The sequence below is a fragment of the Megascapheus bottae genome, chromosome 6 (genome assembly GCF_031878675.1).
Source record: "Megascapheus bottae isolate mThoBot1 chromosome 6, mThoBot2.hap1, whole genome shotgun sequence".
Classification (NCBI taxonomy): domain Eukaryota; kingdom Metazoa; phylum Chordata; class Mammalia; order Rodentia; family Geomyidae; genus Megascapheus; species Megascapheus bottae.
Window position 1 is genome coordinate 58,787,105 of NC_143514.1, and position 26,042 is coordinate 58,813,146.

A 26,042-nucleotide genomic window follows, 5' to 3' on the forward strand; every position below is an offset into this window, starting at 1 on the left:
GTAAGGCAGCATGGTTAGTCATAAACATATAATCACACAACTGGATGTTAAGCACATAGCAACCAACCTAGGGAAGAAAAAGAGGCTCTGAGTGATGGATGGAAAGAGTCTCTTGGGCTGGAGGTAAAGCCAGGAGTAACACACACACACACACACACACACACACACACACACACACGCCGAGCTATTGGACATCCGACATTGCTCACTTTCTTTGAGTCTCTTTTTCTTCCCTAAGTTGACCTTCCATGGCTAGCTAGTCCGCATTGGACTGTCACAGCTGGAGTTCAGATGAGCCAATGAGGAGCAGGAGAACAGAATAATAAAAAAAAAACACATGCTCAGAACATAGATAGACTTATTGAGAACCTGGATCTGCCACTCCCAGGCCAGAGATGGAGGGATTTCTCTACAAACCCCCAAGCCTGTTGACCCTCATCCCTAAAGTGAGGAGCACAATGCTTCAAGAGTGTCACACAAAATACTGAAAAGTAAAGATTGGATCCAGGAGATACATGGATCCTGTTAGTCGGATGGAGTATGAAAAAAGGGAACTAGGTCTAAGACTCTTTAGCATTTAGTCTTGGGTGAGTCTGTCATGTAGTAAAGGGTTTTATTGTTGTTCTTTGTGTGTGGTCCTTGGGGGTGGAACGTAAGGCCTTGTACACTGCTCTGCCCCCCACATCTCTCAAGAATCTTAAAGTTACAGGACTTCAGCAGTTTGATATTTAAACCCTGAAGTCAGATTAGGGAGCTAGATTTATGAAGGAGACTCAGGAAGCCAAAATGATTTATTCTCGTTCCATAGCTATCTCCAAAGTCTATCTTTTTGTTCTACAAGCTATTAGAAGTCCTGGAGGACTGAGATCTTTGACAGCCCCTCCTCTGAGTTCAGTTCTTTCCTTCCAGACCCTTTTTATTATATCACCTCCTCCTGGGAGCCTGTCCCGATTGCCTTCACCTTGTCTCAGCATAAGCGATGCATTCTACAAGTGCCATAGGAATGTGCTGTGGGGAGGGGCACAGGGGCACAGTCCCCTGGGATGCAGAACTCTGTGCTCACATTCATCAGTTTGGCCAGTTTGGGTTTTCTTCCAGGTGAAGGGTGAGGAGGGAGCCCCCAATAGGTGATGTGGGACCTGAAATTTAGGAGACTCAGCTTGGAACTCTAGTTTTTTGCCATCAACATTCTGTGTAGCCTTCAATGTGTCTCTTTTTCTGATCCACAAAATGAAAGGCACAGGCCTGAAAAGAGATGGCAAGTCAGTTTTAGCTCATGAGCTCATTCTTGTCAGCTGGTACTGGAACATTGTGCTGAGAGAAACTCTGAGGGCATCTCTGAGCTCTGAAGGGAAGAGATAGACTGGTGATGTCTGCCCTGTGTAGAGGTTAGGAGAAACAGGATGAGTCTCAGTCCCTTCCAGCCTCCATCCCACACTCTGTGATTGATTACTTGGTTGAAATGTAGTTGAAATACTGGATGACTATGTTCATCTTGGGTGCCTCATTAGTTGGTTAGATTCATGAACAAAGAGAGCAGGAGATCCAGAGGATCTGACCGGTCACTGAAACCTGCTGTTGTCAGGATCAGGAGAAGGCTGGAGAGCCCATAAATAGTAAGAGCCCCTGGCAAAGGACTCATTGATTCCTGTGGAGCTTAGACGGCATCCCTTGAGTTCGGAGGATAAAGTGGAGCCACTGCCTCTGCTGCCACAGAAGTAGAGGGGAGTCAGCAGGGAGAACTTGAGAGAGGGAGAGGGAGAGAGAGAGAGAGAGAGAGAGAGAGAGAGAGAGAGAGAGAGAGAGAGAGAGAGAGAGAGAGAGAGAGAGAGAGGCAGACAGAGACACAGAGAGAGGTCTCTGTGGTACAGCAAGGTAAAAAAAAAAAAAGGCTTCCTTATTTGATGTACTATGGACTAGACCAGATATGCTTGGAGGCAGGAGAAGTGACACTTTGGGTCCATAAAGTGACTCTTCGTGGAACAAATGTAGTTGAGTTGGCAATTGTTGGAAACCATCAGCATGGGACTGTCATACTGATGGCCCCGTTGCTTCCTTACTTCTCTGCCCTCATTTCCACCTCCTATAAGCACCCAGTGGCCATCTCTTTACCTCTGGCTGTCCTTCCTGAGCTAGACTGGAGCTAGAGCCCTAGTTCTGAACTCTCCACTGCAGCTCACACTCACAGATCAAGCTCTCTCAGCAGCAGGATTTTTCCAGAGCACCTAATAGGACCTCTTCATTTAACTCATGGATGAGGAAGCCGAGACTCAGAAACTGACACTCAAGGAATCTGTTCCAATTGGACTTGTACAATCCTATGCCTCACCCTACTCCCTGGTGCTCTATGAGGATTCCTGGAGGTCAGGGCTCGGGGCCTTGAGTCCCCTGGGAAATGGCCTGCAGGCGGGGGTCTCCAAACATTCACCAGGCCCCTGGGTGTGTGCCCTATGCCACACAGCTAGGAAGGAGGGGAGGGGCTGTAGTGGAGTCTGCAGGGGGTGGGGAAACAGCTCAGAATGGTGCGAGAGTCATGGATGTCAAGCCAGCTGCTTGTCTGTCCATTCATTATTCATGAGGAAACATGAGCACCCAGGTTGGCAGGGGCAGGAATTCTGTCCTTTCCCCTATCCCTTCTCACCCCTCAGGTGACACTCTCAAGCATCCTGGAGGCTAACTAGCAAAGCACCTGCTTCTCTAGCTATGATCTGGAGGGTAGGGCAGGCGTTCTGCCCCTTAGCTGCTCCTACTAGCTGGGGAAAGATGGTCAAAGAGAAGATCTTCTCATCATACACATCGCACTTGGCATTTTTTTCAGAGTCCAAAGATCCAGGGCCAACCCTGGATCTTCACCCCCTTCGGGTGAAGTATATGGGTTGAAGGTCAGAGGCTCTGCGCATTCTTGCCTCTTTGTGGAAACAGGAGAGCGGTGTTTAAGTCCACACCTTGGCATTTCCTAGCTGAGCAGGCAAGGGTGGGTCTCTTTTTGTTTCTGAGACTCAGTTTTCTCATCCATGGTATGAAGATAACAAAGTACTGCACAGAACTGTAAGGAACAAATGAGTCGTATCATGGCAGACTCACAATATCAGATAAGCCCTGTCCCATCTTCCACCATAAGACCATTCAAACTGGCACGAGAGCTGGAAACTAGAGAGAAGAGGTCATTAGAGGCCATAGTCCAGGGGGACTTTCCATTAGTGCAAGGTTGATGAGGGGTGGAGAAATATAATCCGGCCCCTGAGTGCATCACAGAGTGAGAACACACCAGACAGCTACAAAGAAGGCAAAGGCAGGCATTGGCTCATCTCTGCTATCAGCCATCATTCTCAGCTGGCAGGAGCCATGCTGATGGTGAGACCAGGCGACCATTCTCAGCTGTCTAGGGACCATAGTCCTTATTGGCCAGAGAGGTGACTTCCCTCTCCCACCCATATTTTTTCCCTCCCCTTTTTCTGTCCTTGTGAAAAGTCAGATTCCCTTAGGGTAACAGACCTGAGAGCAAAGGGTCAAGCAAACTGTTTGAAAGCCAGAGAGGCACAGCTACCCCAAGGAGGGAACAGAGCTGAGCTAGAGCCAGGAGGGTCCTGGGTTCAGAGGAAAATGTCTTGGGTGGTAGCTTTCTTCTACTCTGCCTGAGACTTGGCAGCCAAGAGACAGAGGCTGATGGCTGGAGACCCCACTTCTGTGCAAAACCTGGCTGCAAATCTGCCGTCCCCTCCCCCCCAGAGTGATTCTAGAGTCATCTGTCCTCTTCCCCAGCACTTAGCGTAACCATCATTAAATATTTAATGGTATAATTAGTTATTTACTGTCTGTCTCCCCTCCTGGACTGGAGGCCATGGGAGGGCAGGACCACACTGGCCTGGCTCGCTTCTATATCCTTAACATTCAGCAGCGGCCTTGGAATTTTAGGGAATTAAATATTTGTTGAATACAGCTAATGAGGAGAGTAAACTGCTATACATTGGAAAGGAATTTGGCATCATGGTCCAAGAATACAGAAACCAAAAAAATTATTCCCTTGGTATCAGGCAGGATGCTTTTGAATAGGACAGAGAATAGTGATGGAAACTGGATTAAGCAATGGAAAATAGATTCTCTCTCAGAACTGGAAGAGTAGAGAAAGGCAGGGCTCCAGGTGTGGCCTATCAGCCTTTGTTAAGCCACATCTGTGCACCTGTAGTGAGCTGTGGTATGCTGGCTTGGCAGTTCTTAGTGCTGAGTCTATCTGGGACTGTGATCCTCTGGGTCTTGGGGAGGAAAGGGGGGCAGGGAGAGAGAGAAGAGAAACTTGGACTTCATTCAAGAGGTAACTGTTGAAATATTTAAGTCAATTACGTTACCTCTATATGGTAGGCTATGTATAAATGTTTTAATGTCACCATAAAAGTATTAATAACACTAGGAAATATATATTAGGTTAGATGAAGAATGCCAGGATTGCCACTGTATTTACACTATAAGCCCAAGTTTTTCTTTACACAGAAAGGAGCTGGGTTAAAAATGCTGACAGTGGCCAGCTCTGGACGGTGCAGTGAAGGGTGATTGTTTCCTGCTGCTTTAGATGTCTCTGAACCAGTCTGTTCCCGTGGAAAGGCGCCTTCCCCTCCACACTCTGCCCAGATTAGAGCCTACTTTCTTTTCTGTTCTGTTTGCTATGAGAGTAACCATCCCTAACATACTGAATCTTCTTTCCAGGACTTGACATTGTGCTTGGCATTTTACATGCATGATCTAATTTAATCACTGCAGCAGCCCTATCAGATAAGAGCTTTTTATTTATCATTTTGTTGAAGTGCTTGCTAAAATTCCACGTGTGGAATCACAGGCTACTCTACTAGTCGGCAAAGGCTCTTGGAATTCAAGCCAGGCCACCCGACTCCACAGAATTGGTCTTCACTCCCAAACCAGGTCATCTTTGGGTTCTTTACATCTATGTGAAGGAAGCAAGAAGAGTCTTGTTTCATTTTGTTTTTAATTATTGAGGTAGGTGTGTTCTTTGTTTTGCCCTCATTGAGCTGAATATCAAAACCCAGTGCTTCAAGCGGGCAAGGCAAAGTTAATAGCCCTGTTCATTGAATCAGACCCTATGCACAACCTTGAGATTTACCTGTTCATTTAATCCGTACAGCCTCAGAGAGGCCAAGAGACTTGCCCTAAGCCACATGGCTGGGAAGGGGCGGGGCTGCAGTGGAGTCTGCAGTGGCAGAAGTCTGATGTGGAATTCCTTTGCCTTTCTCTCTCCACTCAACTTTCAGAGTTCCTTAAGACTCCGGGGACCATGTTTAACGGGGAGCCTGGTCCAGCCTCGGCTACGGCCGCCAGGAACGTGGTGCGGAGTTCCAGCATCAGCGGTGAAATCTGTGGATCCCAGCAAGCTGGAGGAGGGACAGGGACCACCACAGCCAAGAAGAGGCGCAGCAGCCTGGGTGCCAAGATGGTGGCTATCGTGGGACTGACCCAGTGGAGCAAGAGCACACTGCAGCTTCCCCAGCCTGGTGAGGGGTGCGGGCACTGAAGGGTGGGGGTGGGAACTGCTGTGAGTCCCCAGGGACTGAATGGATGGAAGTGCACCCCACCCTTCCCTACTTTCAGGACAGGCACTGCTCTGTGGCCAGTGTGTGTGCTGATCCTGGAATCCTCAGGTGACCCCGTCTTGCCATACATAGGCATTTACGGACTCCATATCACAGAGCAATAAACCCTTCCCACCCAGACCCCCTTACTGTGGCATCAGCCCAGATACCAGCTAACTTTGTTTTACGATCTCTTCCTGCTTATTTTGCTCAGAGTAACAGCTTCCTTAAGAAACCTGCCCCAAGATGGGAGCATCTGGGACGCCCATGGAAGCTTCAGTTACGGATGGGGAGGGGGGCTTCTCCAGGGCCCTTCACACACACACATGTGCCATCTTTCCCAGCAGTTACTCTGCCTTGTGGTTTGTGCACAGTGAAGGGCCCGATGGGGAAGAGCTTAAGATGATTAGTGCCTCAGATGGACAGTGGAAGCCTGGGGGAGCCAGGCAGGTGGAGATCTGGAGATCCAAGACTTGGATTGGAATAAGACCAAGAGATGGAATTAGAGCTAGGGAAATATGTAATAGGAGGTTATGGGGCCCAGCACCCATGGCTCAAGTCAGTAATCCTCGCTACTAAAGAGGCTGAGATCTGAGGATCAAAATTTGAAGACAGGAAAGTCTATGAGATTCTTGTCTCCAATTGACCACCAAAAAAACTGAAAATAGAGCTGAGGCTCAGGTGATAGAATGCTAGCCTTGAGCAAAAAAAGCTAAAGGACAGCACACAGGCTCTGGCTTCAAACCCCAGTTCCAGTGATACCCGCCCCCACCCCGCCCCATTAGAAAAAACAATAGGAGTTTATAGAGGTGTTGAACTCCAGGGGTCTGGCTCTGGGAGACCACGCTGAGCAATCCAGCTCCAGACTCAAAAGACTTCCTTGCCCCCCACGTGACTGGGAGGGAGTCTTCCGAGGCCACAGCATGACTGAGTCACCAAGAGACACTGCAGCAGTCTGCCTTAGCTTCACAGACAGCAGGCTGGGGTAGAGCAGACACCAGGAAGACCTTTTGCCTGGGGAGGAGATGAGTGATGTTGGGGCTTCTGGATGGCTTGTCTCTGTGGTATGTAAGGGCATGGCTGAAGGCCCGGGGCCTGGGGCCAGGGGAATTGCCCAGATGCCCTTCTAACTGCAGGTCCCTGTGAATCATCTCATCACTGAATGTCAGAACAGGAAGGGCCCTGGGGTCAGCCTGCATGTACTCATTTGTCTTGAGGCATCCAGAGCCTGGGGAGAAGGTGCTTTCTGAAGAAGGACCTCAGACTGGCCCTTGGAGCCATACTCTGTCATTTACTGGCAAGTTGCTTCATGTCTCCAAGCCTCCCCCTTGTTTGTAGAATGAGAACAACACATACATTGTACCGAGATGTCCCAGGGATCAAATGAAAGTCTCTACAAAAGTATCCAGCTTCATGCTTGGTGCACAGGAGACATTCAGCAAAGTGTTGGTGCTGTTATTGTTGCTTGCAGAGCCAAAGGAGAAGTGGGCTTCCTGGCTCCATATCTGAGTGGTGAGCCCTTTCCCATCCTTACTCCTTCCACCTCCCAAGTCTCAGGTGCACTAATGCCTCAGCTTGGAGCTCTGTTCTGGGGCCATATAGGGCATATAGAGTAGTGACTCTGAGAAACAAGCCTAGGACAAAGCCCTTGCTGCCCGGGGATGGGATAGCTTAGTTAGCTACCCAGTTGAGCTGTGTGGGGTTGGGAGAAATTCCTCTCCTGGGTTCTGGGTCTGCCTTTCCAGGGCCCCCTCCCTCCTAGTTTATCTGGACTCTGCATTGACTACAGCCCTCCCCACCATCCCTCTTGGTTTCAAAACCTCTCTCAGTTCAAGCATTTGTTATGTTTAGCCTGATGTTATAAAAACCGGCCTCCTCCCTAGTGGCCTTTGCCTCCCTGACCCCCTCTAGTTCATTCCTCGTGTTTTGTACAGTGATTGGACTAAAAAGAAACCTTACCCTCATGCTTCAGAGGGCTCATCCTGGCTCCAAAACCTTCCATGACACTTGTGGAAAGTTTCTTTCCCGCTGGGTCTCAATTTCCTCTTTATAAAATGAAGTTTAAAAAATGGTCTCTGCCAGCTTCCTTGGGTGTCTGTTTTCTGTGTAGTGGCCCATGACACAGGTGGATTTTGACTTGGCAGCCCAAGGACATCTTTATTTTTATTTTTTGCCAGTCCTGGGCTTGAACTCAGGGCCTGAGCACTGTCCTTGGACTTTCTCAAGGCCAAAGCTCTACCACTTGAGCCTCAGCACCACTTCTGGCTTTTTTCCATGTATGTGGTACTGAGGAATCGGACCCAGGTCTTTGTGCATGCTAGGCAAGCACTCTACCACCAGGCCAAACTCCCGGCCCCTCCAAGGACATCTTTAGGAAGACCTGACTCCTGTTTAAATTAGGAGCTTGTCTCTTCAGTACCAAGGATAGCAGCCCTTCTCTCCTGAGTATTCTCTGGGCTCTGGATCTTAGGACCCAGGACCATTCTGGAAGACACTATTGGGAATGCCGCTGCAGGCTGTGACTGTCCTTCCCCTGTGCTAGGATCGATGAGATGCTCCCTGGGTCTGTCTCCAAGGGCATCAGAATTATTACAAGCAACTTAGCCTGGTTCTCTAGACAGAAGCTAGATAAATTATTCTTGAGATCAACAAGGGTTGTGACTGGTCAGGTAGGAAGGCAGTAGAGGAATTATTTCTCTGAATTTGAAAGACCTTTCTCTCACCCTGAAGAATGAAAATTTTATCTCTGCTGAGTCACATCTCAAATAGATGGGGCATTGGAAAGGAACAAAAGAAGTAGCTGGTCAGCAGACTGAGAGTCTGAGGACCTGGCATCTAGTCCCAGTTCTTTGGGACCAGGACCTCATGATCCCCATCTGTGAAATGCTGAAAGGACTAGAGAAGTATCTGTAATATTTCAGGATTCCCAGTCCCCCACTCAAGGGCTCCCATTGGCTTGGACAGTCTTATCTAAGAAGGCAATTTCACTCCCAAATAGGTCAGAGCTTCCTCAAGCTCTAAAAGAGTGTGTGTTGAGGAGGTGAAGATGAGGGGGAGGGAGGAGTGTCTTGCAGCCCCCACAGCCATCTGTTTCCTAACTGAGGTAGAGGGGATATAGCAGAAGCCAGGGACAGCCATCGTTTTCCCCAGCCCCCTTTGTGTGTGGTGGGTCATTCCACACCATGTGTGGGTTTGCGTGGCTCTGTGACTGAGCAGACAAGTTGAATTTGAGTATATGACTTGCTGTTTGACAGAGAACATCGTGTACATGTGACAAAGGCCCATGTGGGACTTGGCATATCCATGAATATGATCTTGTCTGTGAGGTATTTTTAATTCCTATATGTGAATGGTGGTAATGCACCATCCATGTGGAATAAGTAGATATGAGGTAATGTGACCCTGTATGTGCACGGGACAGACTTACTGATGATCTCATTGATTCATGGCTATGCCAGTTACTCCAATAGCCTCGTAGTTGAGCTGAGGTTGTGGAAGATAGTGCCTCTCTTCTCCTCATTTTCCCTTCCCTGCCTCCCATCCACTGTGATACTCCACTTTCCCTCTACCCCAGTAGGGACTTTCTAGAAGATAAGTAGGACAAATCAAGAGGAATAAAGTCCTTCATTTCCCAGACTGGGGTCTGGAACATCCATTTCCCAACCCACCATTGGATGTGGATTGGAGCGAGGATCACCAAGGTAACCAGTGTTCAGGGCTGTGCCCCTGCCCTAGCCCAGGCTTCTCCTCTCTCGTGTAAGGCAGCTCCACTCTTCATTTGCTTGGGTCTCTAACCAGAGATGGCAGAGGCTCAGTTCCTGCCTGTGCCCCATTTCCCCATCAAGTTCCTCCAGCAAGCTTCAGCAAGGGGAGTCCTTGCAAACCCCTAACTCATTCCCTGTCCCCCTACCCTTCCCACTCAGAAGGAAGCGCATCTAGAGGGACCACGCTGCAATGCTAAGGAGGTTGCTATGGAAACCCAGGCAGACTGGTGCTGCTCAGAGGGGGAAAGTGCCCTGTGTTCCATTCTAAGCTGAAGAGGGGGCTGGGGACCTGAACAGGGGCACAGAGACACTGGGGTGTGTGTGTGTGTGTGTGTGTGTGTGTGTGTGTGTGTGTGTGTGTGTTTAGTTCATCGTGCTTTATCTCTGGGGTTCTTTATCCCTGGGGCTCTTTATCCCTGGGGCTGTAGACCTTTCTCCCAAAGACAAAGTCAATCCAGGTCAGGCTGGCAGTTCCTCTCCAGTCTCACCACTCAGAGGGCCTAGGCAACTCACCCTCACCATTCATGCCTCTCTGCACATTCAGACCCACCTCAAGAAGGCCACTTTGTTTGGGTGGCCAGGCTTTGTGGGGTGTTCTGGGTTTAGGAAGGTATCAGAGGGGTGGATTGTGTGATTTGAGTGTGACAAGGTCCCCAAGGAGACCTGGAAAGGGGAATGAAAATCTAGCAATCCCAGAAAAGTCAGATCTTCCAAAAGAGAATGGAAGGGGAGCCTGTTGGAGAAGGAAGGCAGACCCCCCTCCTCCCTCACTCCCAACTTCATTGTTTTTTTTTTTTTTTTCCTTTTTGTGCCTGTCCTAGGGAGCTTGAACTCAGGGCGAGAGCTGTTTCTGAGATTTTGTGCTCAAGGCTAGTGTTCTACCACTTGAGCCACAGCTCATTTTTTTTTTGGTGGTTAATTGGAGATGAATCTCATGAACTTTCCTGCTCAGGCTGGCTTCAAACTTTCATCCTCATATATTCAGCCTCCTGAGTAGCTAGGATTACAGGCGAGTCACCAAGCCCAGGCTCCTAACTACTTCCATAGTGGGCATTCTTTCTAGTGTGCTTTGTCTGTGTGAGTGCCTGGGGCAAGCAGGATGTCACTCTGCACACCAGCTGGGGGCAGGGCACATAGCAATGCCTCTGCCCACAGTCAGAGTTCTGCCCACCTCGCCCGCTCCTGCTCCTTCTCAAAGGGTGACTTTGGCAGCACCAGTCTAATCTTGTTCCTTCTTTCTTCTTGGGGTATGTGGGGGGTCCCAGAAGGGGCCACCAAGAAGCTGCGTAGCAACATCCGGAGGAGCACGGAGACAGGCATCGCCGTGGAGATGCGGAGCCGGGTCACGCGGCAAGGCAGCCGAGAGTCCACGGACGGGAGTACCAACAGCAATAGCTCGGATGGCACGTGCGTGCTCACCCCAACCCCCCCCCCCCCCCCCCCCCGGCCTCCAGCCCGAGGGCAGGGCGGTCAGCCCCGCATGTCTGGGCTCCTCTGTGCCTCTGCCTCCCTTGTCCCTGCCTCTAGATGCCTGTGTGTGGGTTCTAGGTGTGATTATTGCTCTCTGACCCACACTCCTCCTGCTGTCCTGCTCCAGGGGATGGAAAGGAAAAATCTTTTTAAGCCTAAAACAGTTGCCATGGCTGAGGTGTGTGAACCTTTCACTAGGAAGGAGATTGGACTAGATCTGAGTTTTTCAAACCTTTGGTGGCGGGAAGTAAAATCACTGTACTAAGCTAAACCTAGCCTTAGGGGGAAAACATGGGAAGCTCGAATGGATCCTGTGGGGTAAGCTGGAGTTACTGAGTGAACTTGCACCTCAGTTTTTTATATACAGATATACGTAGGTCTACAGTGAGTTGTGATGTTGGAGTCTTACCTCACATGAGAGTCACGAGGTTAGATAAGTCCCAGATCTGCTCCAAATCAGCGAAACTAGTTTTTTGGCTAAGATTTTTTGCCTCTGTTTTATTAAGACCCTCTTATTGCCAATCAGAAGATTCTGTGGCTTCATTATTTAATATTCAGTGATTTTTGTCTCTTAGTACTGAGATGACTCTTGGTATCCCTAATAGTCCTGGATTGGTTCCAGAACCCATTCCCCCACCTACAAAAATCCATAGATTTTGAAATTCCTCATATTAAGTGGTATAGTATTTGTATTTGAATTAACCTGCACATATCCTCCTGAGTGGATCAGAACATCTCTAGGTTACTTATAACACCAAATACAATTGTAAATGTAATAGAAATAGACTAAAATTCTGTTGTTGTTGTTGAGACAGGGGCCTGCTACATAGCCCAGGCTAGCCTTAAACTCTATCTTCCCACCCCAGCTACCCAGGTGCTGGGACTACAGGTTTGTGCTACCCTGCCTATTGTAAACTACATTGTTTGGGGTATGGATCAGAAAAATGTCTGTGTATGCTTAGTACAGACACAACTTTTTTTCCTTCACATTTTCCATCTGCAGTTAGTTGAATCCGTGCATTGGGACCTCAAGAATGGCGAGGGTTAACTGTGCCTTCTTCCCTGAATGCAAAGAGTCACTCGCATTTAATAGATCCTTGCCAGTACAGAGCATCATCGGGCATCTCTGGACAGTGATTGCTGCACTGGAAGCGATCATTTAACACTTGAGACTGCCCTGGTGGATGTAGATACCATCATTATCTGTGCAAGTGAGGGGATGGAGGCCCTTTACCCTGAGTCACAGCTATAAAGTGGTGGTGGAGGCAACACTGGCACCCCAGTCATTCGACACGCTTTCTTCAATTCACCTAAATCTCTACACCTCCTTACTAAGCTCTGAACCTCGATGACCTTGAGAGTCTACATTTCTTTATTTAACCTTCTCAAGTCCCACTAGCCTAAGAATGTGATACTAGGCTACTGCTGGTCATAGTCCAAAGACACCAATGTCTTGAAGTCACCTCTTGGGTGACTTGAGAGTCCACGGCAGGTAGTTGAGCCACCCCAGCAGGCTCTCTGATAAACATACATTGGCCAATGAGAGCTCTAGGCCCAAACTCTAAAACAAATGATTCTTACTGGCCAGCCTTTTATCCCGCTAGCCAGGAAATTAGTACTTTGTTAGGCCCACTGTGGACCCCAAGCAAACTTGAGCCACACCCAATACATTCAGGCTTAAGAATGTGAAAAGGCAGCCTTTCCCCTGGGTAACAGCAAAATAACGATCATTTGTTGATTCCCATTAGTCCAGAACCTCTTCTGTACCATCTGCCCCAACTCACACCCTAACACTGAGTCTTCTGGTTTACAGGCAAAGCAAGTGTCTTACCTCTCAGAGACTCTGTTTTCTTATTTGTGAATCTAAATAATGGTCCCACCACATGGTATGATGCCCATGGAATACTTGATACACTACCAGCTCTTGGCTAGCTTTCAACCATTGTTAATTTTTCTTGATACTATTTCTGCCCCGCCTTCCCCAGCCATAGACTATCTACCCTCATTTGCCATTCATCTCAGCCTTGTAACTGTTATTTTAGTCTCAGTTGCTGTTTTGGCCACCACCTCATCCTCTTGACTTTGATATTAAATGTATAGGCAAATCAAACCTCAGTTCTTGGAAGTAGCTCAGGCATTAAAATGTCTGGCCTGTGTCTCTGGCTCTTAGCCTTAGCATTGGTGAGGACACAGGCGTCCAGCAAGCCTTGCCTTTTCAGGGATACTTCAGAAATCCGTACACTTCAGAATTAAATACTATCAGTGTGAGAGTTTTAATACTAATCTCCTTAGTTATATCCAAATATTTTTCTTCATTGTGCAGAAATGCAGAGTTGTCAAACCACATACAGTATTGAGTGGTACACTCTTACCATATGGAGGAGAAACTGAGGCACAGGAGTGGTAGAACAACCAGCCCTACTTCCCTACCCAAGGCTACCCAACACCCTTGTGCTTCTCTGCCTCTTCCTACAGGTTCATCTTCCCTACTACCCGGCTTGGAGCTGAAAGTCAGTTCAGTGATTTCCTGGATGGGCTGGGACCAGCTCAAATTGTGGGGCGACAGACACTGGCCACACCCCCAATGGGTGAGTAGGGTAATGGTGGCTGTGGGCAGGAGGGGTGAGCTCAATGGGATCCTGCACAATATGGTGCCAGCAGGAGCCTTCCCCTGGGCCTTTTTTTTTTTTTCTCTCCAGTCGTGGGGCTTGAATTCTGGGCCTGGATGCTGTCCCTGAGCTCTTCAACTCAAGGCTAGTGCTCTACCACTTAAGCCACAGCACGACTGGCTTTTTCTGTGAATGTGGTATCAAGGAATCGAATCCAGGTCTTCATGCATTCTAGGCAAGCACTCTACCACTAGGCCACACTTTCAGCTCCTCTCCTGGCTCTTTAGTAAGATTTGACTAATTCCTAGTTTTTGCTTTCAGGCTCTTAAGAGCCTGGGGAGTCCTCCCTCTCCAACTTAAGTGGTGAATTGGGAAGCAGTGAGAAGAGTCACCCTCTTCTACTAGGCTAGTGCACCATCAATAATCTGGAACATTTGTATGTGGTGCCCCCTTGTGTCCTAAACTTGTAAAGACAGGCTTGCATATGCTCTGGGTAGGGAATATTGCAGTGAGATATGGAGATTAATTCCTAAGACCCTCCCTTTCCATGAAGAGGTTACATATCACTGAAGAGAGGAAGCTGAATTCCAGGGTGCCTCCTGAACATAGAAAATCCCTGTTGTTCCCAAAATTCAAACTCAACCAAGTACATGATGGCTAAGAGAATCTAAAATGGACTAGCCCACTTAATTTTAAAAAATCAGGCTTATAAATCCCTATCCCTTGTTCCAAGTGACTACTATCTTAATTCTAAATTCTTTTTCTTGCCAGTCCTGGGGCTTAAACTCAGGGCTCTCTGTGAGCTTTCTCAAGGCTAGCACTTACTTAACCACCTGAACCACAGTACCACTTCCAGCTTTCTCTGTATATGTAGTACAAAGGAGTACCAAGGAATTGAACCTAGGACTTCGTGCATGCTAGACAAGCACTCTACCATTAGGCCATATTCTCAGCCCCTAAATCTAAGTTCTGTAGGAATTTTTAGACATCAACAACATGCCTCCACACCACAGGATTTGCCCTACTGGGTATCCTGTTTTGAGGGAGTCTTGTGAGTGTCAGCAACCTACACCAAGGGTGGCAGCTTCCCTTCCCTACACTGGCAAGGGTTTAAGGTGACCCAGTTCCCAGGTGGTAACTCGAGCACGCTCAGAGCTCAGCATCTCTTCGTACTAAACTCTTTCGTTATTTGACGTATATTAAGGGGAGTGATTAAAGGCTGTTGTGTAGAGGTAGATGAAGAGCTAGAGCCCACAGCCTTCCTGACATGAGAGGCTCTGCTCACAAACTCCAGCCAGCTAGATGTAGGTGAGTGGGAGCCTGGCAGCTATCTGTGTCAACCGAAATGTGTCCCCTGAGATCCTGCCCCCTCCCTACTCCAAGGGACATGTCACAGTATGTCTTAGGCACACTTTCGGCATGTTTGCTCCCCTCCTTGGGATCCTGCAGTATTCTCTGTAGACTGGCATTCTCTGTAGTAGCTGGCTGTGCCCTGCCTCTGCCTCTGCCTGGACTCTCCCTCTCTTCCTTTGCAGGAGATGTACACATTGCCATCATGGATCGGAGTGGCCAGCTGGAGGTGGAAGTAATCGAAGCTCGGGGCCTGACTCCTAAACCAGGCTCCAAATCCCTCCCAGGTGAGGCCAGGAGCTGAGCGAAGGATTTGGAAAATAGAGTCCTGACAAGGAAGAGTGTATATCTTACCTCCTGATCTAGCATATCCCTAATATCCTTAGCTCCACACTGGTCTTAAATCAGTATTGGGGGTGGGGAGGTAAGGTGGGAAGGAGGAGGGAAAGTGGTATTGGGGTTGAACTCTAAGATTCATACACTTGATTGGCATTTTGATTTTTTTTTCTCAAGGTTAGTGGCCTAGTTCATGAGTCATATCTCCACACGTGGCATTTTGCTGGTTATCTAGAGATGAGTCTCTTGGATTTGACTGCCCAGGTTGGCCTTAAACCACAATTCTCAGACCTTAATTTTCAGATCTCAGCCTCCTAAGTAACTAGGAATATGGATGTAAGCCTAAGTCTGTATTCTTTTTTTTTTTCTGGCCAGTCCTGGGGTTTGAACTTAGGACCTGGCTACTGCCATTGGGCTTTCTCAAGGGTAGCACTCTATCATTTGAGCCACAGCAGCACTTCCAGCTTTTTCTGTGTATGTGGTACCAAGTAATCGAACCCAGGGCTTTGTGTGTACTAGGCAAGTGCTCTACCAATAGGCCACACTCTTGGCCCCTAAGTCAGTATTCTTCCTCCCCCACCCATGGGACTTGAACTCTAGGCCTGGAGCTCTTTAGCTCAAGGCTACTACCCTACCCCTAGAGCCATAACACCACTTCCAGTTTTCTGGTTGTTAACTGAAGATGAGAGTCTCATGGGCTTTTTAGTGCCCGAGCTGGCTTTGACCCTCAATCCTCAGATCTCAGCCTCCTGAGTAGCTAAGATTGCAGGCGTGAGCCACCGCACCCGGCTCCCAAGTCAGTATTCTTGACCATCATTTGCACCTTGGCCCGAAGGCCAGTAAGCAAGGTGAGGGCAGAAGAGGAAGAGGGCTTGAGTTGGCCTCGTCCCCCTGCTGTGTGCTAGTCAGCTCATTCTCATGCTCTTCACCATGCTTAACCCCATGCCCCTGGAACTTGGGGACAGGGCAGGGCATGACTGCCTCAGGGTCTAGACTCCTGTCATATTCTCTCTCACCTCTCAGCCACCTATATCAAAGCTTACCTGCTGGAGAACGGGACCTGCCTGGCGAAGAAAAAGACCAAGGTGGCCAAGAAGACCTGTGATCCTCTGTACCAGCAGGCTCTGCTCTTTGACGAGGGGCCACAGGGCAAGGTGCTGCAGGTGAGTGGCACAGGCAAGTGGCCCAAAAAGCATCATTTTAAGGCCATTAAAGATCACTAAAGACCAGAAAGCATTATTTTAAAAGTTTTTTTTAAGTTTTATGCTTCATTCTATGTCAAGCAGTGTACATTCGTTTTTATTACCATTTATTTTTTACCATCCAGTGAGGTTTATTCTTCCTCGCGCCCTCCCCCCATTGATTTTTTTTTTTTTTTGCTAGTCCTGGGCTTGAGCTCAGGGCTTGAGCACTGTCCTTGGACTTTCTCAAGGTTAGAGTTCTATCAATTGAGCCTCAGCACCACTTCCAGCTTTTTTCTATGTATGTGGTACGGAGGAATCGAACCTGGGTCTTTGTGCATGCTAGGCAAGCACTCCACCACTAGGCCAAACTCCCGCCCCCTCCCCCATTGATTTTTTAAAATGTTGGGGATGGCATTGAGACTTGAACTCAGGGCCTTGCACTCTTGTTTAGCTTTTTCACTTAAGGTACTCTACTACTTGAGCCACACTTCCACTTTGGGCTTTTTGCTAGTTAATTGGAGATAAGAGTCTTATAAAAGCCATGTGAGGTGGCTCACATCTGTAATCCTAACTACTCAGGAGGCTGAGATCTGAGAATCGAGGTTCAAAGTCAGCCTGGGCACAAAAGGCCTTGAGACTCTTATGTCCAATTAACCTGTAGAAAATGGGAAGTGGGGCTTGGTTCAAGGGGTAGGGCGGTGGTAGCCTTGAGCTGAAGAACTCAGGGGCAACCCCCAGGCCCAGGGTTAGAGTGATAGCCTTGAGCTGAAGAGCTCAGGGACAGTGCCCAGGCCGAGTTTAAGCCCCAGGACCCACCAAAAATTTTTTTTAAAAAAGAGTCTTGTAAACTTTTCTGCCCAAGCTGACTTCAAATTGCAATGCACAAATCTCAACCTCCTGAATAGCTAGAATTACAGGTGTAATCCACCAACACTTGGCACTTCTAGTTGATTTGTACAAAAGCCAGGGTTCTCCTAAGAGAGGTCACCCCACAGACTGCACAGCTAGTAGGGAGAAGTAGTGTTGTTTGCTGCCTTCAACTCCTACCAGATGCCAGCATTCATTGCATCTCAGCTGGGAGCCAGGCTTTGGGTTCAGTGTTCCCCATAGTTGCTTCATATCATCCTGGAGATGGTCCTGTGAAATGTGTGATTCACCCCATTTCTCAAGCCAGGAAATGGGGGTCTCAGAAAGTTGAAATGTTTGTTGGGGTTTTAGCAAGTGAGTAGTACAGCTAAGAAGAGCCCAGGTCCAGGTGACTCATCCAAGCTACTTGACAGTGACCAACTCATTAGCACAGGTGTTGTTGGTCCTTCACAACATTCCAGTGAAGGAAGCTCACTGTGCCCCTTCCACAGAACTTGAGCTCATGTGGGCCTATAGCACCAAGTCAGCAGATCTGTCTTGGGTTAAAATATTAGATTTGGGTGAAGGGAACAATGGACATAGAGGCCTATCAGGACCAGACACACTGAGTATTAGCAATGCTGGTATAATGGCTGAGAGCCTTGCCTGAGGTCATGTGGGTGACAGAGAAGAGGCTAGAGCTCTGTCAGACTTCTCACTTGAGCTTGTGTTAGTCAGCTTATATATTATAACCAAATGCCTGAGATACATAGCTTAAAAAGAAAAGCGAAAGGTTTATTTTGGCTGTTTAGGAGGCTTCAGTCCACTGTCAATTGAAAGGAAGCCTTGAATCTTTGCTTTTGGGCATGAAGACAACACATCAGGGCAGAATTGAGTGGTGGAAGAAGCTGTCCACCTCATGGCAGCCAGAGAGCCAAGAGAGGAGAGAGGAGTGAGAAAGGAAGAAAAAATAGAGAGGAGGGAGGGAGGGATAAAGACAAGGTAGAGGAAGGGAGAAGTAGGGAAAGGGGGGAGGAAGGAAAAGGGAAAGGGGCAAAGAGAGAGGGAGGGAGGGGGAGGAAGGGAGCAAGGAAGGAAGGGTGTGAGGGCATGAGGACACATTCCCTGTGATTTAAATCCTCCCAGTATCCTCACCTCTTAAAGGTTCCACCTCTCTTCAGTAGCAACAGCTGGGGACTGACTCTTTAACACAGGGGCCTTTGATCAGAGCAGGCTGTTCCTTCCAGATGATTCTGTCACCAAGGCTCTTGGAGTTGTAGCCCAAAGAACTGCAGGATTCCAAAGGGTTCTGAGCCAAGACCCTATATTGGATGTCATAAAAAAAAATAAGTTTGAAAATTACCAAGCTCATCAGGTTGCCCTTGACAGAGATGTACATGGGAACACTGAGGTCCAGCGAGGGCCGAGAACGTAGGCAAGGCTCACAGTGAAGGAGCAGAAAGCAGCTACAACCTAGGCCCTAGACCTTCAGTCTGCTTCTTCATGAGCAAAGAGGCCAACTGGGATGCTGAGACATCCTAGAGCCAGACACGACCAGGCTGCCACAATTCGCTGAGTGCCTTTGGTTTAAAGGGCTGTTCAGAGCTGCAGTTTCTCCTGAATAGAGATAATACACAGTAACCCAGCCCATGTGGCTGGTTATACTGGTTGAAATAATGCATGCAAAGTCCATAAGATTTGGGGCCTGGAGCATAGACTAATGGTACAGTGCATGCCTAGCATGCATGAAGCCCTGGGTTTGATTCCTCTGTACCACATACTCAGAAAAAGCCAGCTCAAGTGGTAGAGCACTAGCCTTGAGCAAAAAGTATCTAAGGATACTGCCCAGGTCCTAAGTTCAAGCCCCAGGACTGGGGTGGGGGGAGAAGTCCATTAGAAAGGTGCTGCCCCAGTTCAGTCTGAGTTCTGGCTCTCCTTTCCATATCTTGATGAAGCTTGTAGGTTCCTGAAGCACTACCCAGTCCCAGCAGGGAGGGGCTCAGTTTCTCACTCTTCCTCTTGGCTGGTAGGTGATCGTCTGGGGCGACTATGGCCGCATGGATCACAAGTGCTTCATGGGCATGGCCCAGATCATGCTGGACGAGCTGGACCTGAGTGCTGCAGTCACCGGCTGGTACAAACTCTTCCCCACCTCCTCCGTGGCTGACTCCACACTTGGATCCCTCACCAGGCGCCTGTCCCAGTCCTCCCTGGAGAGTGCCACTAGTCCTTCATGCGCCTGAGAACCTCACTCGGGACGAGAGGCCAGGGGTGTTAAGTGAAGGGAGCCTGTGGATCCCGCCTCCCCTGTACATAGTCTGTGTCCTTCTGGGCCCCTCATCCTGCTGCATGCCTGTTGGCTACTGGGCTTGTCCCAGCTGGCAGTAGAGACTGGTGTGTGTGTGTGTGTGTGTGTGTGTGTGTGTGTGTGTGTGTGTGTTCACATTGTATCTGTTCACTTGTCTGGATATAGTCAGTCCTGGTGACCACATGGTCTGAAATCCATGTCTCTGTATCTTGTTGAAAAGAAATCCAAAGGAGTGTTGTATAGACCCCACTTATACCCTGAGTCTCCAGAGGTGTAAGTGTGTGTGTGTGTGTGTGTGTGTGTGTGTGTGTGTGTGTGTGGTGGGGGGGTCTGGCCACTCGTTGATCTTGTCTGGCCCTCTGCTTGAGACAGAGCCTGTGTATTCCCCGCTGGTGCCTCCTCTTGGTAGTCTCTGCTCAGTTTTCTGTCTTGTCTTTCTTCCACCCTTGCCTCTCCCAGCATTGCTGCTATTTTTGAGGAATGTAGCATCCATTACAGCTGGCCACACCTGGGCTCCTCTGGGGACCCTCAGCTCTCCTTGTCCTTGCCCCTCTGACAGCACTCCTCACTGAATGCCCCCCTGCAGCATGCAGCATGTTCATCAGCACTCTGGCCAGGGCCCCAGGAGAGCACAGGATGCCCAGGAAGGGCAGGGCTTCTAAGCTGTTGGCTCCCTGGGACTGGAACCACCTCCTCTGACAAGCGAGCACAGGAGGTCATAGTTCCCAGGAGTGCTGGTAAGGTTCCCTAGAGGGAAATGCCAGGTGATCCCTTTGGTATTCATTCCCCACTTCTTTTCTAGCTGCCAGTCTCCGGTCTGCCATCATGCCAAAGGAGCCCTCCTGGTGGGCCCAGGAGGTTGTCCTTAGAAGAGATGTCATCTGCCAAAATAAGTAGCTCTCCCCAGGCCCCAAGGTGGGCATCCCCCACTCTGGGCTCATCTCTGAGTGCATGGCTTGGTAAGATGTGCCCAAGGTAGAGCTGTTTGCCTGGGTAAGGAGGGCTGAGGCTGATTTGTGCTGAGACAGTGCTGAAAACCTGGTCTGGCCTTGTGGATTAGCTGCATGAAGCTGTTCATTAGATACTGGGGCTTTTGTTGTTTGTTTGTTTGTTTGTTTTGCTCATTTCCAGACACGGGTCTCTACCTGGAGTTCAGACACACTCAGGCTCCAGCCTGCTGGCTCCAAAAGCCTGCCTCTAGACTCCAATCTGCCACAGTCACCAGCTCTGTACAAGCAATATTCCACCCCTCCTGGCCTCCCTGCCTCCTTGCCTGCTCCTGCTGCCCTTCGGGGAAGTGGCCTTCATAGGCGCCCCACTGCCTCTGCTCTATTGCCCACCCTTATCTGGTTGGGATTCCTCCCTACTACTCAGACACTGGTTCCATATGACTGCTGGCCCTGTAGTGGGGACCAGTGCCTGGACTGGACCCTGACGTGGGTGCAGGGCCTCCTGAAGTCTGGCTCAGGAATGCCACATCTACCCCTCTCCCTCCTCAGCTCTATGGAGACAGGTGCGACTGCCAGGAGATAGGCAGCCACTCTGGGTCCCTGCCTAGAGGGGGAGGTCCTGGTAGGGAAAAGTGCTCTTTCTGCATCTTCTCCAGCCTGTTTGCAAGTGCTGACCTTCCTGTAGCTCAGGTAGTCATGGAGATATTGACCTGAATGCTTGGTTTCCAGTTGTACCTAAGTTGGAGGGGAGATTGGGGGCATAAGGCCATCTCAGTCCACAGGGCCTTCCTGGGCTGCAGCCTCCCAGGGTTCATGGATCCTAGCACCAGGCAAAATGTGGGTCAGAGCAGGAAGGAAGGGAACAATGATGGTGCCTGTCTCCCATCTGAGCCTCTATCCGGACACTTTTAGAGAAGGGATCTACTGTGGGTACAGGGGGGGATAGGAGTAGCCAGGCTATTTCCTCTTCAGGTAAAAGGACCACTCTAGTGCAGTCATGTTTGGACTGGACAGTGCCCCTAAAAATGGGCCAAAGTGCTCTCTCCTCTTTGACCCTAGGAGGGGGGGATGGAGCAAAAGGGTATACTGTCTTCTGTTGGTGGTGTATTGAGTTGTACAGCCATCACTCTCAGATGGGAAGAGCACTGGTGACCCACAGACAGCATCAATAATTGCTGTTCCAGCACCGAGTCACTCGCAAGAAATGGGGTCTGTCAACATCCTCCTGCCTCTAAGGAGGCACAGGGAGGAGGTAGGAGCTGCCAGCTAAGAGGCTGCCCCAGGGTCTCTCTAAGCCTTTGGTGCCCTTGCCTCTGGGGGAAGTCAGCATGAGGAAAGTTCCAGCCAAGGGGAGGAGGCACCTGAAAGGCTGGGAATTAAGGCTGACCTGTCTACAATCCCTGCCTTCCAAAACTGCCAGGGTGTGGGGCCACTCCACTGTTCAGTCTTCAGTGGAAGGCAACTCCCCAAACTTGACCTTGGGGAATTAATATTTTTAACTCTTTACACCAAATAAGTTATGAATCCCCACCTGGATTTCCACCATGAGGGTGAATGGTGTGAGGCTGTGTATGCATGAGAGAAGGCTGGATTTTAACTTGTGTTTCTCAGGATCCTAGATTCAGAGCTTGCCTGAGAAACCACTCTGCCTGTGCCAGGGAAAGAGTGAAGAAGTGTGATTTCTGGCCTTCCCTGGGCTGGGGAGGACAGGTGTGCGCACTGAGGAAGGGGTGTGGGGAAGGAAGAAACATGATCCTCTGAGTTCTCTGCCTCCTCACCCCAGATGAAAGCTAGCAGTGGCCACAGGAGAAGACTTGTTCTCTGGTCAGCTGGATTTGTCAGGAATGTGGCAGGGACAGAAGTATCCCTGGACTGATGTTGAGCAGTGGGCAGGGACTGAGATAGATGACTCAGAGCATCTGTCTTCATGTTTCTGCTCTGCCCAGTCTGTCCCACTTTCCTGAGAGACTTTTTCCTTACCAGGAAGTCTGTGATGGGCCACGGCTATGAAGCAGGCTCCAATAAATGAGCCAAGTCTTGGTTTGATGGTGAGGAGTTGCTCTTTCAGGGAATAACCATCTCTGAAAGTCCCTCCCCATCCAGTCTCTTCTGCCACCCAGTTCTAGGAAAAGGGCACTTAGGAGGTTCTTGGGATCCAGCAGGTTCCAGGCAATGTCAGCCTTTTCTGGGGCTGAGGCGGAAATGAGAGCTGCAGAAAGAGAGTATGTGGATCACCCCTTACTCGTGGAATCACTGCCGAATGGAGTGCTGAAGTCAAGCCAGCTCTCCTGGGGGCTGGCTTCCCACCAGGAAATCACCTGAGCTCTCTTCTGTACTGCCAGCCTCGAGGACAGCAGAAGCCTCCAGTTTTAAAGACAATATAGCCCTCTAAGGGCACTTCTTTGGAAATGAAATGTAGCACAATCTAGACTGCTTTACCATGAGTCCTGACACTTTTAGGGGCCTCACTTAAGGCCCTGCTGTCCGGGAAAAGCATCTCTTCCCAATACCTCAGTGTTCCCCCATCACTCTTGGCCTAGAAAGCAGCAGGGTCTTAGTAAGGCTGCTCTTCTGTGTCTCTGATTGCTTCTAGCACTGTGTGAACTGTGTAAGAAATTGCTGCCTTTGTCGGATGTTGTGGATGAGTTGCTGCCCACCAGGGTGGGGAGATGTGACCCTCCATCCCGGGCCAGGCGGTTGTGTGGCAGCATTTCTGCAGTGGCTGCAGGGAAGTAGAAGAGAAGGCTGCGTCCCTGCCTCCTCCATTTTTCTTCCTTTCCTGAGTTGTCTTCAATGGCCTGACATGTACAGAATTCTTTAGCGTGCTGCTCCCTCTTCTGGATTGTCTTTCAGAGAATGGTCAGAGATATCCCCTGCCTTCTTCTCTCCAATCTGCTTCACACCCAGGTCAGAAGAGACTTGGGCAGAACACAAGAACCAGGCTCAAAAGGCAAGGGAGCCCCATACAATCAGATGTATGAGGCTGGTAGAGGCTGGATTAGTCTGGTCTGTCTGGGAATGGGTTACTTTTGAAAGAGTGCCTGAGCATCTCAGAGCAATGTCAGTGATGCCAAAGAGAGCAACTTGGCCTCCTTAGGCACCAATTCTGCAGGTGGAGATGTTGGTATGCCTAAGGGTAGGACCTTGTTCTCTGACAAAAAGGGCTTAATCTTCCCATGTAGCAAAGCAACTCCCCCTCCCCCCACCCCTGAGCTTGGGCTTCTGCAGGCCCAGAATGGCTGTGCCTGTGAGGAAAGCTACAACAGTGAGAGGAACTTACATCCTCCCAGGGCCTAGGCTGGCTTGGCAGGTGCTTCTTGAACAGCATGAGCATTAGGGCTTTGGAGGAACCTTCCAGGGATCTGGATGGAAACTTGGCCTGTAAGAATAGAGCCCTGAGCTTCCCAGGGAATTCACACTGATGCTAGGAAGGGTCCCTAGGATGGGGTTCCAGACCACTTGGCTAACAGAAAGGGGGCCTGGGAATTCCAGGGACAACTGAGCATCTGTTATATTAGCCAATGACCTGGACAGGGATGGCTGTTCTGTATCATTTCACCAGAAACTGTGACCTTGTGTAAGATTTCTCTTTTCTGGGCCTCAGCTTTCTCATTTGCAAAAATCAGAGCATTAGCTAGTTACTCCATGGTTCCCTCCTGGTTTTATAAATCTCTGATTGGGAGCTGAGGGTGATTTGCCCGGTGCCTCTGGCACCTGGCTCTATGGATTGGCTTCAACTAGCCCCTGGTGCCCAAGCTGGGTGCAGACTCTCATCTGGTCTACATCCAGATGCTGCTTCTGACAAGAACTCTGGGAATCCCAACAGACTGCTTTCACTAGTTCATAGTTTGCTCTTCCTCCTTTTCTCTATCATGATGAAGAATAATTAGGGGTTTTCTCTAAGGGACAATTTTCAAGGTGCTGGTGTGATATCACAATCTCAGCTGCATCCTGAATAGGTCTGTGTTCTCACAGCAGACGAGGCTGGGTCATCAGCCTCGTCTTTCAGAGGACAGTGTGGGACAAGGTGAAGATCTGAGAATTGTAAAGGAAATGCTCTCCAATGGGAGGAGAGAGGGAACTTACTTCCCCTCCAAGTATTTTTCTTTTTAAAACCATTCCTCCCTCTAAAATGTCTTTTACCAAGTGTCATCTCAGAAGGCAGAGTGGCTATTTCCTTAGGGAAAGGGCCTGAGAGTTCTACCATTCCTTTAGCATGTAAACTCACAAACAGCAGGAAGAACCCCTTTTTTAGAATTTCCAAATGCATTCTGCAAAGAGAAAGATAGCTGTTAGGGACTGACAAGCACACTGTTTAGATAAGAAGCAATTAGCCTTTTATATCTGTGCTCTATACATTTTCTATGTGCAGCATCATTTCAAACTTGTGGTTTCTGGGTGGCAGGTGGACAGCTGGGAGGGGCTGCCAGCTGTTTCACATGTTCTTGCCAATTCCCCTGAGGAGAAAATTCTTCACATGGCTTCTGCATGTACAGTATTTGGGCAGAAAAATATTATTAAAGTCCATTTGAAATTAATCTTGTGTTGCTTTTTGGGATGGTTTTCAATTCTAGAGGGGGGGGAATGAGAATCAGGATTCTAGTGACTCAAAAGAAAAGTGTGATGCCTTACCTGACAGGAGAGAACACCCTCAAAGCCTTCATTATTCACAGACTGCACAAGGGTTTCTCAAATAAGAGGAAAACGTTGATTGGCCGGGAGTTTGGCCTAGTGGTAGAGTGCTTGCCTACCATGCATGAAGACCAGGTTTAATTACTTGATACCACATACATAGAAAAAGCCGGAAGTGGTACTGTGGCTCAAGTAGTAGAGATCTAGCCTTGAGAAAAGCCCAAGGACAGTGCTCAGGCCCTGAGCTCAAGCTTGGGACTGGCACAGGGCGGGGGCGGTAAGATGGGACAGAGATTCTGCTCTAAGTTCAGCCCCACCCAACAGAAGCAGCAAAGGTAACAGTTGACCTCTGGACTACTGCTTGTCCTCCATTCCTCATAAAAGGGGCAGCAAGTTATATCAACAGTCACTTCTGGGAAGGGCCATTGTCATCCTGTGGCTGGGATTGGGGTGGCAGGACAGAATCTGGATAAAGGAGCTGTAGTATTTTCAGAGCATATGCTTGCTGGAAGAAAGACTGACATCCTCCATCCTCAGAGCCCTCCAACTATTTGGTTCTAGCATTTGTAGTACCCTCGGCACTTTGAGGAAAGTCTCATGAAACTAATATATGAAGACACATTTCCCAGCATTCCAAATTTCACTTCTTTTTCAAGGGGCAAAAGAGCAGAAAATGCAACTGAGATCCAAAGAAATTCTGAAAAATCTCCTTCAGATAGAAGAAGCATAGTATATAAAAAATTATTACAGCCAGGTACCACTGGCTTGTGCCTTGTAATACTAGCTTCACAGGAGGCTGAATCTGAGGATGGCAGTTCAAAGCCAGCCCCGGCACAAAAGTCAGTGAGACTCTTACATCTAGAAAACTAGAAGTGGCTTGGTGGCTCCAAGTGGTAGAGCATTAGCATTGAGTTGAAGAGCTCAGGGACAGTGCCTAGGCCCAGAGGTCAAGCCCCAAGACCAGCCAAAAAGAAAGAAAGGAAGAAAAGGTGTGTAGATTAGACTGGAGAAATG

The 26,042-nt window shown here is 49.0% G+C and overlaps 1 protein-coding gene across 2 annotated transcripts in view; it reads left to right on the forward strand.

The window, feature by feature from the left end:
- The window catches only part of Rims3 (regulating synaptic membrane exocytosis 3), a 38,931-nt gene extending 16,398 nt beyond the window's left edge, over nt 1–22,533 (forward strand). Inside the window, exons 2-7 of one of the 2 annotated variants that reach the window (XM_090335109.1) lie at nt 5,262–5,501; nt 10,609–10,750; nt 13,289–13,401; nt 14,958–15,059; nt 16,132–16,271; nt 19,169–22,533. In XM_090335109.1, the coding sequence (XP_090191235.1) occupies nt 5,285–5,501; nt 10,609–10,750; nt 13,289–13,401; nt 14,958–15,059; nt 16,132–16,271; nt 19,169–19,381 (927 nt within the window). In that variant the 5' untranslated portion in view covers nt 5,262–5,284 and the 3' untranslated portion in view covers nt 19,382–22,533. The remainder of the gene's footprint in view (nt 1–5,261; nt 5,502–10,608; nt 10,751–13,288; nt 13,402–14,957; nt 15,060–16,131; nt 16,272–19,168) is intronic. The other variant, XM_090335110.1, reaches the window with a different exon arrangement.
- Nucleotides 22,534–26,042: the final 3,509 nt, after the last annotated feature.